The following is a 16,469-nucleotide window of genomic DNA, read 5'->3' on the forward strand; positions in this document are numbered from 1 at the left end:
TTTTAACATGGGAACATTAAGAAAAACACAAACAACACTATAAACATGACTTTTGTTCTTTATTTTCCTTTACCCATCTCCCTTTTTCTCCTTGAAGCTTGCTGAAGAATAACTTTAGCTCTCGAACGGTCAAGTTGTAGCTAGCCAACACACCCAGCATATCCACTAAGAGATCTGAAAGGAGAACAATATAATCACTTATTAAGATGCAATGTCAAATTTCTGTCACTTCATTATTAAGTGTTCCCGTGAGATTTTACGTAACGAAAATACAATTTGACTCATAAATTAGGTGAAGGTATACCTGCAATCATGTTGTCAGCTCTATCAATCCTCTTGAGCACTTGTTCAACCAGTCCCACTTCTGTGCACGCTTGTAGATTGCGTATACTTTTTTTCAAAATAGCTGTAAACATGCTCCACACCTCAGCCTGACAGGAGATGTCACATTTATCCAGCAATTCTACCATGCAAGTAATGCCCTCTCCTTCTTGGATGATAAAGTTCATTTCCAAGTCAAATTGGCCTCCAACAAGCTTTCAGACAAAATATTAAAAAAAAAAAAAAAGTCAAAACATCATTCCACATTCCATTGAAATTATTAATTCTGCAAGAAGAAAACTATCAAAGATATAAGCTAAAAGAACACAGCAAGGTCGACATCAATATGGCAAATAATTTTTTTCCTCTGTTTCAAGTTTTGACGTGTAACTTGAACAAAAAGCGCTCCTGAGGTGTCAGTAACTATCAGGCAATTGCTGCACAAGAGCTCTTGGGTTAGTTAACAATACAGATGTCCTGAGCTACCCCACACATGTATGAAGTGAACAAACCATGTGAGTATTTCAAGACCGGTGAGAAAGGAATTCTTTAAATAGCCTAAAGTGGCTCTAAAAGCCTTCCCCTGTATGTGTCTAACAACTCCTCAAATCGGTGCACTGCTCTAGCCAAAAGAACCTGAGGCACACACCAGAAATACTGCTAATTACATTCACTTAAAGTCATTCTTGAGATATTAAATAAAGCTGGCTAAGTACTAAATGCCAGTTTCATTAGTAGTTACAGGCACTAAAAGGAAGTGAAGCCTTGCTATATTTGGATTAATGTGAAACCACACCACTGTTTAAAGCCTTTGACCATACCTTGGCCCAGGCACTTAAAACCTGTAATATTTCAGGTCACCTAGATGCAGACTTTGTTTGAACATGAACCAAGTAACTAATTGCACGTGCCAAGAGAACGAAGGGGGAAATAAGGAAGTAACCTACTTCACTCTGTTGTTTTAGTGTTGTTTTATTTTGAGTCAATAAAATAAAAATTCTAGCTGATGCAAAGATAGATGACACTAACTTCTGCCCCAACCTCTCTGCATTTTAAATTCCTCTCGTAGGTTACAACTATACTTAAAAATGTGCCATACCTGCCTACTAGGTAAGAGCACACGAAGTGTAATTCAGATAGGATTGACTCAACCTCAAAATTCACAGAAGAAGTGTATCAGCTCTTCAGTTCAACAAGTTTGTCAAGTGAAGACTGCTTCTGTCATATATGGCGTTCCTTCGATCATTAACCCCCTCAGTAAGTCCACTTGCCAAAATCACATCGTGTCAAAACTGCACCAAAACTCATAAACTATGTTGCTCCATTTTAGCTCCCACAACCTCTCTCGGCTAGGCAGGATCTGAAGATAAACTTCAGGGAACAGAATACATATTCTTCATTAACTACTGAAATTACCATACATTTCCCTCAAGTGACTAAATCTTGTCACTTTCAAGAAGCAATCTTTGGTCTTCTGGACATAAATCAGTAATGCCAAGCACCACAAGAAGCAGAGAAAGTTACTAGTTCTGTGACAGAATAGACATTGTCTCACAGTAACAATTTCGAAATAGCAATTTACACTTTTCCATTTTCTCCTCTCTTGGTCACAAAAAATAATTATGCAATTTCTTAACAGATGCTTTCTCAATATTCAGGGAAACCAAAGGAACTGAATGGGGAGACTTAAATTATACTCCCAGCTTCTCTATATCAACTCACCCTGTCAACTCACTCAAAACAAATCTATCAAGTTATTACCATTCCCTAAGCCTCGCTTCTCCCCTTCCCTAAGATACAGCAGGGGCCCACCTCAAGCACGGCAAAGTAGACTTCAAAGGTCATGGAATAGCTGGAGAGAACGGAGTGAAGCAGAAGTATTGCAACACAATTGCAAAGAAAAAGGTACAGGACTCATAACTTAACTACATTTGTGAAACACATTAAATGCACTGCTAGTATCACGCTTGGTTTCACATCCTCTGCAAAACAGAGGTATTCCTCAAGAAGCCAGTGTTTCTCTCACCATCCCGGTGAGAAGCGAAGACTATACTGCGTTCTGCGTGCAGAGCAACTGAAGGTTAAATTGTAGCCACGAAACACCTGCTAATTCTGAACAACAAATTCAACTCTTTATGCACTTGGTTTAACTAACCAGCCAACCATCAATTTTCACACCAAAACCATATAAAACTACAAGAGGTGACCTTACCTTCACCTTATAGTCTACATCCCCAATTTTTCACTTTTGGCTAGATACACTATTATCAGTAACCACCCATCCAGGAAGCTGTCAAATTAGGTTTCCAATCTAATCTGCAAAAATAAGCATTTCAGCAAGTATATCCCAGAGATAAGATGCGATGGAAGAAATAATTACTATTTTAGCATTTCCTTTAAGGGAAAATGAGGAGAAAAATATTGATGGAGAAAGCAATATAGTGAAGGCACAGCACAGTTGATGTACTGTATGTATGCATACCTATTAGATACACATAAGCACACACACCACAGTATGTCATATTAACCCTTTCTAATGGTGATTTGAAACTGATCAACCTTCAAAACACAAATTTGTTTCCAATGACAGGGATCATAATCCAGGTCCATGCATTGGCTAGTTATTATCTGAGCTGCAGTAATGGCTGTGCACAGCAAAATGTAATCTTCCCAAATGTCACAGTAAGTTATGAATATCTGAGCAGCTTAATGCACCTTACTAGCCATGAAGTGTGAGAATGTAATCTTATTACCTTTTTATGGTTGTATTTTTTTGAATAATGTAGCCTTTGAACTGATGTATAGTCTTTCCTTGCACTTTAGCGTGATTTGGTCTCTAATGTCGCACAGTCCATTTTTCAAAATTCTCCAATTCAACGTATTTTAAGTCTCAGGCTGAGCTGCATAAACAATCTTTATAGCAACCTACAGGGTGGCATAACGTTTTCTTTCCCTGGCCTGTAGTGCAGAATTAAGTGTAAGATTATAGGAATGGTTTTAAAGTGAAGTATTCAAAGTACTCAAACACATCTAGACAAATTCTACATTTCGCCATTAATACTTACCTCAAAAATATATATAACTAAACCAGCAGCTCAAGATTTTCAGTGAAATGTTTCTAGGTATAGCTGATTGGAAACAGCAATTTTCAGCTATGGATTTAAACATAACAAATCCCTCTTTCCTGTGAACCTTTCACCTAATCTAAAATGGAAGAAGAAATCCAAGACATAAATGAGACGGTGCACTTTTTAAGTGAGCAACTTACCAACTTAAGCATGCAGAAAATCACCCAGAATTTAAATACAACCTCCACTTTAGTGAAAGATAATGATCTAGGCTACGAATCTGATTTTAAGTCATTTTGAAATACAAAATATTTCAAGAGCTTGCAGGAAAATGCGAGAAAGTATTTAATCCACTGTAACGGGGAGAAAAAAAATTCCCAAGACCACAACCCGTTTTCCTTTGAGAAAATCCAAACTTAGTATACCTGGGACACCTACAGTTTTACCCCAAATCTCTAAAAAAGGCTTTACATTTCCACAGAGCTTTCTCTTCCTCGTGGTTATTTAATAAGATAAAGAGGAAAAAAAAGAAAAAAAACCTACTTGTTTTGCTTCCTAAAGTCAGGAGAAAACACCTATTAAGCTGATTTCATAATTTCAGAATTTCTTCTTTAGTACACTCAAAATAAGGGGTGTGGATGACACCTAGCCACTGGAAAAAATCTATCTCATGAAGGAAAAACAACAGTCTATAGATAAATAGAAGTCTCTATCTCAACAGAAATCCTAAACCTTATGCTTAATCAAGATCCACAAAGCTGCATGTACAAAGCTAATAAGCAACTGAAATTTATTCATTTGAATAAGGTTGAATTCATTTGAATAAGCTAAACAAGAAAAATCTGCTGAAGCTCAACCTGATGTAATTTCCAACAGATAAGCATTTGATATACACTCTACATTCTACTCCTATTCACAAATATCTATGCTATTCAAAAACGATCGTGGTTTTATCGCAATTTTATGTCCGTTGGCTCCAAGTTAAAATCAGACAGACACCACCTACATTTTCAAACCCTCAGTGATGAAATCTGAAAGCAACTCCTGGAGAACACAGACATGAAATTGGGTTCGCTTGAGCCATTATGCTTACAATTAACAGTAACTGGCAAGGTAATATTCTGTGCAATATTCTAGTCACTCTTCTATCTCCCACCAAAGTAATAACACACAACCTCCATCCCCTTACAGATATTCAGAAGCTCAAAACAAAACGTATTAATCATTATCAGAAACATGTCTAAGATTTGGGAAATACATGGCACTTCAGGGCAAAAATCTGTCAGCATCAGGAGCGATCCCAACCTAGACAAATTCACCGAGGATGCACAATCAATAGTAAAAGTCAGCACCATTGGTACACATACCCTGGATGTGCTAAAGATGGCTCTGATTTGGAAATGCCTCTACAGACCTGAAGGAACAGCTGAGGAAAAAGAATAACTTATGCAGACTCATTTGCAGCAATTTGCTCCATTGTCTGCCCCGGTTCCTCTATCTTTTCATGCTGTCTTCACTGTCATTAATAGTGCACTTCAACTCAGAACTTGCTCAAAAACCAAACACGTATTTCTTTGACCAAAAAAAATAAGTAAATAAATCAGAAACGTTTCCTGATGCTACACAAGGCACAAGTGACCAGTTCTGTCCCACCCAACAGTCACACTCAACCAAATGAATAGATAGTACATGCCTCCTTTGCTTTCTAAGGGAAAAAGGATGGGCTGCGGAGGGTGACATCTTATTTCTTCTTCTTAACTGTCCTTTCTCTTGCTGTTGCCAAGCTCCTAACAAAGCCTACACCTTCACTTGCCCAGCAAAAAAAGGTTCGTTTTAAAACAGGCACGATGATAGCAGCATTGCATAACAAAACTTTACCCCCATGGCTTCTATTTGTTATTTACATTCAATGTTCTGTATTAAAACAAAATACTTAGTCTATCCTTTAGAAAGATGCTTAAAAGCAAATTTAACAGGTGCACAAAAGGTGTGAAGAGTCCACTACTGCCATCTAATGTTGGACCTGCACTTTTCCTTTTTTTTTTTTTCCCCTCCTTCAGAGGGTGCCTCAGGACAGTTTAACTCTCTCAGCTGAAATAAATGGAAAAAAGCACAATTCTTGTCCCTATAGGTGGTACACATCTCAGGATCTTTATTGTAGTTATGTTTACCTGCTTACCCCATTCCCAAAGAAGGAGAAAAGAAGCTCTAAAAGATAGCCATGCTGCAATCAATTACGCTCTATTTGCTGTAGCTAATAAATTTGTATTTTCACTCTGCTTGCAAGCATTTTTATATCAAAATAGCCCACTAACACAATTAGTTCCATTCCTTGTGTGCAGTTGAAGGCTCAAGGCAAAAAGAAAAGCACAAGGATGAATTAGTTCTATGCAATTTTTCTAAATATAAATGGGAGGGTACTGTGAAATTGCATTTTCATACATTTCAACATTTCAATGTTTTTTGAAGTGCATAGCAAAACAATTAATTCAGTTGCTCTCTTTGAAAGGGAACAAGCAATCCATGTTTTCAGAAAAATGAAAAGCAAAAATCAAATTTCTCTTAAAAAATAAATTTAAAAAAAAACAAGAAGAAGAAAAGAACCCCCCCCCCCCCCCCCCAAGCAGGAAAGCCCACTGTGACACAAACTAAAGAGTAGGCTTGCCCAGCACACCTGCAAGCCATTTTAACAGGGTCAGCTACAGAGCGACATTATCACTTTGGAGAACAGAGGCAGAGAGGGCGCATAAGTGACTGTTCCAAGAGGCTTTTGTTCCAAGCAGAACACTAAGGAGGCAACGCTACCGCACACTTCACTTAGCATTCCTGAGGAGACGAAGGATTAACAAGCTGATCTCCTGCAAATCAATTTCAGGACAAAATTGACTTGCAATGTACTCCACATAGTGGCTAAAGACGTATTTACAAAACCTGGCAGTTTTCCAAGTTTGGTTTATATTACAGATCTCAAAAGATGTTAGTGCCGACGTAGACTGCATCTAATTCCACCTGAAATTAATCTTTCCAGCTTTTGTATTAGCAGCATTAAATTCTGCTTGTGTTGTAATTTTTTTTCAAATGCACATGAACCTGAGATGTTGTTTAAGGTACACAAGAAAGATATAACTCCAAGAGATGGTTTAATAACATGCAAATTTGTAGCTCTATACAGGAAATGAAATACCCTGAATTTTACATCACATCAGATTCATATATGGATTGAAAGTAAATAAATCATTTAAACCATGATACAGAGAACCTTTTTAAATTTGCATTTATCTACAGTAAATACTGCCATGTTCTTTAATAGCTTGCTAGTGCAATCTTAGCAAACTAATGATTTATGGTTGTGACATTTTAAAAATCAGAAATCTGTCATTTTATGACAGCCAGTAGAAGAAAGTCAGCTCCAGTTACTATACTCTGAATTAAACTCAAAGACACGAAACAGATAGCAAAGCACTGTACCATGCTATACACATCATTATCCCAGCACTTCCCTTCCTACCTTCGCTGCTGAAGGTTATCTATCATTTTTATTTGAATTTACCAGCATGTTACAAAAAACATATTTTTAAAAAATCACGGTCCAAACAGATAACTTCTTGGGTAGTACTTCAGTTTTTGGCAAGCTGAGAAACACCACCCATCAACAAAGAAAACTGACCCACTCTTTGATTGGAAAAAAGCACTAAACCATAGCTCAGTTATCAAGCTGTGCAGGTCCCTCCCCTCTAAGGAGCCCAAATGATAAGCAACTATTGACATGATACGAACCACCACCAAGTCCAAAGAATAAACTCCCCTTGTGCCTCCACATTCAACCCACTCTACAAGAACTAACCAACCAACCAACTTAACAGTGACACCTCACCTGAGCAAATACACATAAATATCACTCCTTCACATAACTTTCCATTTAAATAGGATGTCACTTTTTAGTATTTGCAAAGTACTAAGAACAGTGTAACAACGCAATGCTAGAGTACAAGGTTATGAGCTCTAAGAAACACATTAGAATGCATTTTACAAGCTGATTGGGACATGAGGATAACAAGTAAGGGGTGAAAGGCTAAAAGAACAAAGGAAATCAAGGAAAAAGAGTAAAACGGAAGATGTTCAGAGCACATAATTGTTCTTAATAGCAAGAAATAGCCTTACCAGAAGACTGAACTGAAACTCAAAAAGCCGAAAAAGAACCCAGGATGAAGAGAATAATCTGTTTACCTCAAAAGCTCTGATAGACTTCACCAGATTTCACAAGAGTTCAGGATTTCCTCTCCTACTGAAAGCCACAGTCTCATAAAGCATGTAAGAAGCAAACGTATGCCAACTCCTTAACAGCCATCACACTTCATAGCTCAGCAGATGAACAGCGCATTTCGGCACAGTTAAAGACACTGGATTACAAATTACACAGAAACCTAGAACGCAGCACATCTGCTTATGTTCTGATTCACAATAGCTGGAAAACACCACGCCTGCCTTCTCAGAAATGGCAAAGATTGTCTGCCACAGGTCAAGAGATTGACAGGACTTTGGATGCAATGAAGTTCAAGTTCCATAGCAAAGAGAAACAAAAGCCATCATGGATTCAGATAATTAGTGGGCAATTCAGGTCTGGAATCCTCAAGTAGCCACAGCTGGCCACATCATCATTTCATCTTTCTCTTTTCTTCCTAGTACAGCAGCTCCTACTATTACTTTAAGTCTCTCCCCCCGCCTCCATTTGTCTCTGTCCCTTCTCTCATCATATAAGGAACGACTGAGTGGAAATTTGCTCCAAGGAAAAGATTTTTCTTTTAGAAAGCATAACATTACTAAAAATACTTAAATTTTAAGAAACAAAAGACAATAAAAAAGAAACAAACAGGAAAGATTACTTGTGTTGCATTTGTTCTCACTGCTGCCTACAAACATGCCCTCCTGTTTCGCCGATTAACTTCTCCCAACTCTTTCCCCAATAAGTGCTTTTTCTAACAAACTCCAACTACTCCAACACCAAATTCAGCAATTTACCCAGAATTCTGACAACAATATTAACGGAGTTCTCAGCATTTCTTCATCAACAAACCCATCACATCATGTACCCAGACTTCCAAGGCAAAAAGGTTTGTTCTGGAATTGCTGCACTCAAAGAAACCTAAGAATTTAAAAGGATACTTGAACATATTTCATACACAAATCTGTTATTCAAAACCCAGGTATTATCTAGGACTGATAGTGCACAACCTGAAAAAAGCTGTATCCAAATAGCATAGGAGTAAATGAAATGTTTTCTCTTAGACTACCCTTTTCCCTGTAAAATGGGAACAATAGCTAAACAATAAATTGTGCTTCAATGAGACAACTGAATGAGAGAATATCTGCCTCTACGAAAAGCTATTCAACTTGGACATGAAGTACCACTATAAAAGGAGAGGTTAAATCAGTGAAAACAAATAGCATAAATAAAATCAGTTTTATTCCATATCCAAGTTATATGTTCATTCCTTTCTGTGCTCCCTGACAGTGGCTGCTGTAGTCCCATACAACTTCTTTAAATTCTTTCAATAGTTAAAGACCACAGCAGAAGTACAAGAAAGCAGTTCCCAGTTGCTGCATCTTAGCACATCCCAGACATAGCATCTGTGATAGGCATGAATTCTTGGACCACAAGATTAACTACAGTATTTGCAGACAAGGAAGAAATGTGCCCCAACAATCTTCATAAATGGTAGAAGACTTCAGTCAACAAATAAACAAACAAGTAAACAGGAAACTTCAAGTCATAAAACATTTTTATTTAAATGTCAGACCTGGAGATCTTGGAAGCCTCTAATAGAAGAGCTGTTTTAATTTCTTCTCCAGGCATAAGATCTCTGAAGTTTTGCTGACCAAATTCAACACTACCTGAGGATCACATGCATTCCTTAGTATTTTTAACAAATTGAGGTCTTAGTCACAATATTTTCATATGGCTTTCCACACGTGTAAACATTTATTTATAAGAAAGACTTCTGAGTACAACAACAGAAAAAGCAAACTAAAAAATAAAAAAAAAATAAAAAAAAAAATAAAGCAAGAACCTCTAATTTCAACCAAACAACCTGATAACAGGATAAGTCGTGGCCTCTTAGGTGTGAAACTATGCAGACCAAGACTACCATGAGTAGCTTTGGAGAACAAAGCCAAAAGGACACTACCAACTACAGCCACCCTAGCGGAATCCCACTGCTGTGGTGAAACTCTTCGGAACCTCATCACATGCCCAAGCAGGACACCAAGTCTGCAGTAGTAATTGTACCTTCATGAGATGCAATTACCACTGAAGTTACAACAACACTTTCTATACACAACCTTTGTGCGTTTCTTCCCCAGCAAAGATTAAGACCGACAGCATGGATCCAGAACTCCAACACTGTTACACTGTGTCCATTTCTGTGAAAAGCTTATCCAAATACAGTAACTTATTCCTTTCGCACTGCAACTAAGTATACAGCTTACAGTATTTGTAGTTTTTCATCTGTTTCTGCACAGAAGTGAGACGTTAAGAAAACAGTTATTTGATCAGTGGTCTATTTCTGCTGCACATTGAGACTTCAATAAATTCTTCCCTTAGCCAAGACAAACACAAAACACAGAGAACTTCCTGAACCTTACAATTCCACAATATTTTCCCACCACTCTGGAAAAAAAGCATGTATGAGGCGGGAGGGAATGCTGATAACTGAAATTGGCGCCATAATTGCCACATTTTCAGCTGCTTATCACTTATCAAATTATAAACTTGTCCCAGTTAGCAACCCTGCTTTCCTAGTACACTACCCAGGAGACACTCAAAGACCACCCCAGTTTGTGGACTCCTTGGCAATGTGTGCTGATACCGCAGTCCTCAGCGCTTCCAGGTTCCCAGGCCAGACAGGTAATCTGCAAGCCAGGGTTCCAAGCTGCTGACTGCCCCACAGAGGGAGCATGGGAGGTGCAAAAATTTCTATGCTTTGATGCCATTAGAAATCTATCAGGCTGACATAGCCATGGAAGCATTTCATTACATTGTCTACCCCGGCAGACTGACATCACACGTTTTCTCCTCAAGAGAAACTTTCCTTTTAGTCAGAGAAGGCCGATTCACCCATGGTTTGAATCAATATAGATTTCTGAGATTAAACGAAAATAGCTCATACAAGGCTCTTAGATATTTGAAGCTTAATTTTTATATTTTACGAAGTATCGTTGTAAGGAGATCTTTACAAAAGCACTTTTTAAATAAAGCTTTAGAATGGTTAAAAGCAATCCAACAACAAACACGAGAAATTCAGCACACAAAAACACAAGTACAAGTACAGCTATCCAGCCCTGCTACCTCATGCTTCCACGCAGGTGATCAGCTAAGGCTCCCGACTGTGCAGCTCAAGAAACCTGAAATGTGACAACTTGAAAAAACTGAAAAAGTGGTCTGCTGTAAAGTAACTGTACTGTAAAGATTTTAAAAAGAGAGTATGTTAATTTTATGTTCTCCCTTTTCTGTTAACTAACCAGTAATAATAATAAACTTCATCCTATACCCCAGTTCCTCTACCACTTAAAGCAGGCATACATGCTTTTATTGCCGACACCAAACTAGCACACTTCATTATTTAAAGAACAACAGTGAATGCCTACTGTCCAGAGGGCAGACATTTTACTCTAATCTCTTCCTATTCATTTGCTGTTTTTTCCCAGCCTTGCTTCTCAAAACATACAGTCTTGAAAAAAAGGCACTGGAGTTTAACATCGCAAGTCCTCCTCCCTGCCTTAGTTGGTAAATGCTTAACACTGCTTTCAAGCCTCACTGTTCCGCATTGCTCTGATAAACTGCTGGCATAAGGCACAAGAAAGAAAGAAACAAATCAAACTAATGAAACTCACACAGAAATACATTGCTTAATAGAACACGACAACTTATATTAGTAGCAGAATACATCTTCTATGAAGAAAACTTTTCATAGAGCTATATGAGACAATCTGAAGGAGCTGCAGCAGCACAGAAAGGATAAAATATCTAAACAGGCAAAGGATAAAGACACTCCTAGAAAGTCAATTTTAAGCAAGAAAAAAAAAGTGGTAAACTATCTTTTGTGCAAACTAGCATCAAATCTATCTTCCTAACGGTGAGCAAGCATGTCAGGATTGTCTTCACAGCACAGTTCCAAATAATGCTGTAATGAGTATTTTGTGTATTAATTCAAGGTGCTGTCCATTATTTTTTTTTTAATTTTTTTCCCCCTTTTAGAAAGACAGCAATGCTTAACACTGCATTCTTTCTTGTAAGTCAGAGGCAGAGAACCTGCTGCTACACAAAAACAAGACCAATGAGCACCATCTCATGGGCATTTGAGGTAACAGGTTCTACGCAGGAAAAAAAAGGACTCTAAAGCAAACAACAAAATGTGAATTGTAGAAGCATAATGTCTAATTTTCAAAAGCTTAGATGTGAAAATAGGGCACAAGCTAAAGATTTTTCTAAAAATAAGTCACTGTAATTGCATCTGAGGGGAACTTCATTGTATCCACACAAATAAAAAGTACTGAGCTATTTAGGCACTTAAAATAGCCTCTATGAGCACAACCACACACATACAATTACCCTCAGCCTGAAGAATCGACTGAGGCTGGTAAAATCAGTCTTTAAAAAATAGATTGAGAGTGGGATCAGCAGAACTCCATCCCTTCAAGCCAATAGCTGAAAAAAAGAAAAAAAAAAATCATTGCAAAAGTTTGATTGCATACTTATGTTCATTTCTCTTCCTCAACTTTAGAGCACTCAATGAGATTCTCATTGATAGTTCACATCCAATCCTGCAGATCTAGCAGGCTAAAACATAAGTTGTTAAAAAAGTGTTACAGCCTGCATTACTTTGAGTACTTAATATTCAACAACAGTTTCCTCTGTGACCTGAAATTTTACCCAGTAATAGCAATACCTCAGAAGGAACATCCCTATTCAGTTGTCTACTAGTTCAGGTTACAAAGACACTCTCCTGCTGTAGCACATAGCATTTTCATCTTCCTTCAGCTAACTGCAAAGTTTAAAACTCTACAGTAGCATTTATTAAATATGCCCATCAGAAAAATAAAACATGACAGAAGGAACAACTAGGAGTACATACTAAGGCATTACCACCAAAATTCTAACAGTGGAATGAATAAGCTCTCAAAATGCAGGCACAGTAGATCTCTGGTTCACCTGGTGTAACACTAGCAGTCACTGCAGACTCCACCATCGTATTTCTATCTCAGAAACAGAAGACAGGTTTCTTTGTATGCTGTGGGTTTTTTTTTAAAGTGCCATTTGTTCCAAGAGAACTCCCAAAGAAAAGAATTTTCAGCTCTTTAAAAGCAACTATTCGTTCATGCAATGCAAAATGAGTTCTATTTCATATGACACTATAAAAGCTCCTCTTCAGAAAAATAATACCAATAACCACGTCCTCTTAATGCTCATAGACATATGTGAAATATGTTCATGAAATTTTTATTTTAGATGACGCAGGACACACTAAAAAACTGTAAAATCCCAAGTCATCTTTGCAGGGGACTTGAGCACAAACACAGACCAAATAAACTTACAGCCAAGTATTTTACCACACATACTTCTGATAACTAGGAGTTTGTTGGGTTTCCCATTACGGCTCCTTTAAGTTTTACTGATGAAACATTTTGTCATCATCAGAGGCAGACACGACTGAACCCCACCCAGTTTTACCCCTTGGTTCACTTTGTATCTGTACTTTTGATTGCCAGTTTTTATTAGTGGATGCCATCAACACATACACAAACAAAAACCCACACCGTGAAGAAAAAAATTCATCACAGCATACTAAACATTACTACAAAAGTGAAATTCAGAGGGATGGCTGCTCCAGGCAAAGTTCTCCCCATGAAAATTAAATGATTAACTACAGCAACATAAGTTTTGGAAAGATGCAATGCACTGTTATGTACCTCCCTGCCTTGAACACCGGGAAAGCAATTAATTAAGAGTACTGCAGTGTGCACCTGGAAGAAAAGGCCTCAGTCTGCCAGCCAGACACTACCATTCACTTGGCTCACACCACCTCTGCAATCATTCCACAGCAGCTGAGGATCAAACCAGATGTAGTACTTCAGATGCAGATCAGAATGACTCTGCATAATCCTTCAGAGTAAACCCTGCAATGTTTCTGTGGCTTCCTTCCAAAACTTGCTACAGTGATTTCCTCAAACAGCTTTCTCAGCTCTGAAGCACAGCCTGCTCCAACTCACAGTATATTACATATTAGTCCGTCTGTATCCTTCTGAAACAAAGCAAGGCAATATATTATAAATCACTGTTACTGTCTTCTCATACCAAACTCTGCAAAGCTTTCAGGATCAGAACTAGCATCTTGACCCAATTTTACTTTAATGTACAAGCTCACTATTGGCTGAAAAATTCTCCTGGTTATGATAGTAGCCAAGCCACACCAATCCACTCAAAAAAAAAAAAAAAAAAAAAAAATCACCTCAAAAGAAGCTACGTTTGATCCCCAATCCTTGTGTGATTGCATGAAGAACAATCAACACAGTCATTTTCCACCACTTCTCTCCTGACTCAGTCAGCTAAGCAGCAGTTCAAATATCCCATCACGTGCTTTCAGATCTCCCTAGCAAAGATTAGAATTAAGGCCAAACATATAAAGCAGAGTTCCATTCAAAGTATCCAGACAACTTCAACATCTTTGGCTGGACTTCTGTTAAGGCACTGAGTTTTCTTCCCTTTGCAAAGTTCACACATCATTTTTACGGTATTCCACCTCATCCTCAAAGTCCAGCTAAAATATTCTCCATTTAAAACACACAGTCAGTGTACAAGGTTGAGCTACATTCTATGAGACTCAGGGGTTACTCATTTTAGTACTTCATGTCCAATAACTTCAGATCACCAGCAGAACACCTTATAAAAATAGCCTTTTAAACAAGAAAATACTTTTTAAGTTTTTACACCGCCATACTTAATGTCACTAAATGACTGAGGGCTTTCTGGCACCTGTTCTAAGCTGTCCCCCAATCCATTTTGCAAAGATTTATTATTTCCACTTGGGATAGTCTGTAGACTAACTGTATAAAATACTAGCTGGCTTCTGGCTGGTATTATGCAGTAGGTCACATTAATACACTGATCCATTGGCCTTATTATCTGTATCTGACAATCTTTTAAGGACAGCTTTTATTGGCAACATAGATTTTTTAAGTGCTGTTTCAGTACAAGTTTTTCACTACTGTAACTTTAGAAAACGTTGCTCTCCTCCCAGTTATTTGCATCTTTTGTTTTTTTAATCTCCTCATGCAATTATTTTGTTTAAATAATTCCAAATGGGGCTACAAACAAAAAAACAAAAAAAAAAACAATCATAACTGTAAACAGCAAATGTGTGTAATACTCTACAGAATATAAGGTCTGCATAATAAACAAGAACAGCACAGAAAAATAGAAATTCAGACAAATTCAAGGGAAAAGAAAACTGAACTGAAGAGACTCACGTAAAATGTAACAAAAAAGAAAGCTGTGAGTAACGCAAGACAAAAAAAGGAGAGGTAAAAGGAACAACATAGCCAGCAATAACTTACGCAAAATTATCTAGGCTGAGAAATAAATGTAGAAGATAAACAGTTCTATGGATTTACAGTATCACCACCTCAAACCCAATCGTGGGCCTCGATTAGGGATTTAATGAAGGGATTAAAAAAAAAAAAAAAAGAGTCCACAAACATCATAAAATGATTAAATCACAAAATGGCCAGGGTTGAAAGGGACCACAATGATCACATAGTTTCAACCCCCCTGCTACGTGCAGGGTCACCAACCACCAGACCAGGCTGCCCAGAGACACATCCAGCCTGGCCTTGAATGCATCCAGAGATGGGGCATCCACAACTTCCTTGGGCAACCTGTTCCAGTGTGTCACCACCCTCTGTGTGAAAAGCTTCCTCCTAATGTCTAACCTGAACCTCTTCTCTCAGTTTAAGACCATTCCTCCTTGTCCTATCACTATCCACCCTTGTAAACAGCTGTTCCCCCTCCTGTTTGTATGCTCCCTTACTCTTAAGCTTGAAAAATATTTTCAAGTGTTAATTGGTATGACTCAGGTGCACTAACAAGATCACAGATAACTTCTATACAGTGTAATGCATGCTTACGTCAGATTGGTCTCTAAATGCACACATCCCCATTTTGTTCTCTAGGTTCAGTCATCAGAAAACCCTAAAGTAAACTTCTGTCCTACTGGCATCACAGGTGAGCACACACTCTGCAATACAGAACATTCCACTTTTTTCTAACCAACAAAACAAAGAGTCAGACAAACAGAGGTTTTGGCAGAACCACCACATTATTTCAGCTCCATCACCTGTGAAGTTAAAAACAGCAGGAAAAGAGCCCTACCTTTATTTACTCAATTCCTCCTGTGAGCGCAATAACATCTTGAGATCCCAACCAGAAGTTTAAATTGTATTACCAATGTTTTCTACAATACCCTTGAGATGTTTGGCAAGTTTTCTCCCTAGTGAAGTTCTCATTTTCTTTCTAAAACTTCACTGACTTTTTCCTGTTTAGTATTTAAGGCTCAATTAAGTATGAGTGAAGCAGATTAACATTTTATGCAGAATAAATTCTCTTCCAAGGAATAACATTTTGCAGAGGCACAAGTATCTCACGTATCACTACTTTAGCCATACAATCCCTATTTGAATGTATGAAATCGTAGCATGAGAATCATAGGATCACCAAGGTCAGAAAAGGCCTCCAAGACCCTCTAGTCCAACCATCCACCAGCCCCCACTATTCCCCCATTAAACCACCCCCCTCAGAACAACATCAAATGCTTCTTGAGCACCTCTGTGCACAATGATTCCACCACATCCCTGGGCAGCCCATTCCAGCATCTGACCACTCTCTCAGAAAAGAAATTTTTTTCTCATGTCCAACTTCAGTCTCTCCTGGCACAACTTCAGACCATTCCCTCTAGTTCTATCACCATCTTTCAGGGAGCCACAGAGAGCAGTAAGGTCTCCCCTGAGCATCCTTTTCTGCAGACTACT

At 38.1% G+C, this 16,469-nt stretch overlaps 1 protein-coding gene across 3 annotated transcripts in view; it reads right to left on the reverse strand.

The window, feature by feature from the left end:
• LRBA (LPS responsive beige-like anchor protein) overlaps positions 1-16,469 on the reverse strand; it is a gene marked incomplete at both ends in the record, with an annotated part of 363,076 nt that overhangs the window by 326,904 nt on the left and 19,703 nt on the right. For all 3 annotated transcript variants that reach the window (XM_079534450.1, XM_079534449.1, XM_079534448.1), the window contains 2 exons: positions 74-174; positions 305-536. In XM_079534450.1, the coding sequence (XP_079390576.1) occupies positions 74-174; positions 305-536 (333 nt within the window). The remainder of the gene's footprint in view (positions 1-73; positions 175-304; positions 537-16,469) is intronic.

The sequence above is a fragment of the Tetrao urogallus genome, assembly GCF_951394365.1.
Source record: "Tetrao urogallus genome assembly, chromosome: 4".
Classification (NCBI taxonomy): domain Eukaryota; kingdom Metazoa; phylum Chordata; class Aves; order Galliformes; family Phasianidae; genus Tetrao; species Tetrao urogallus.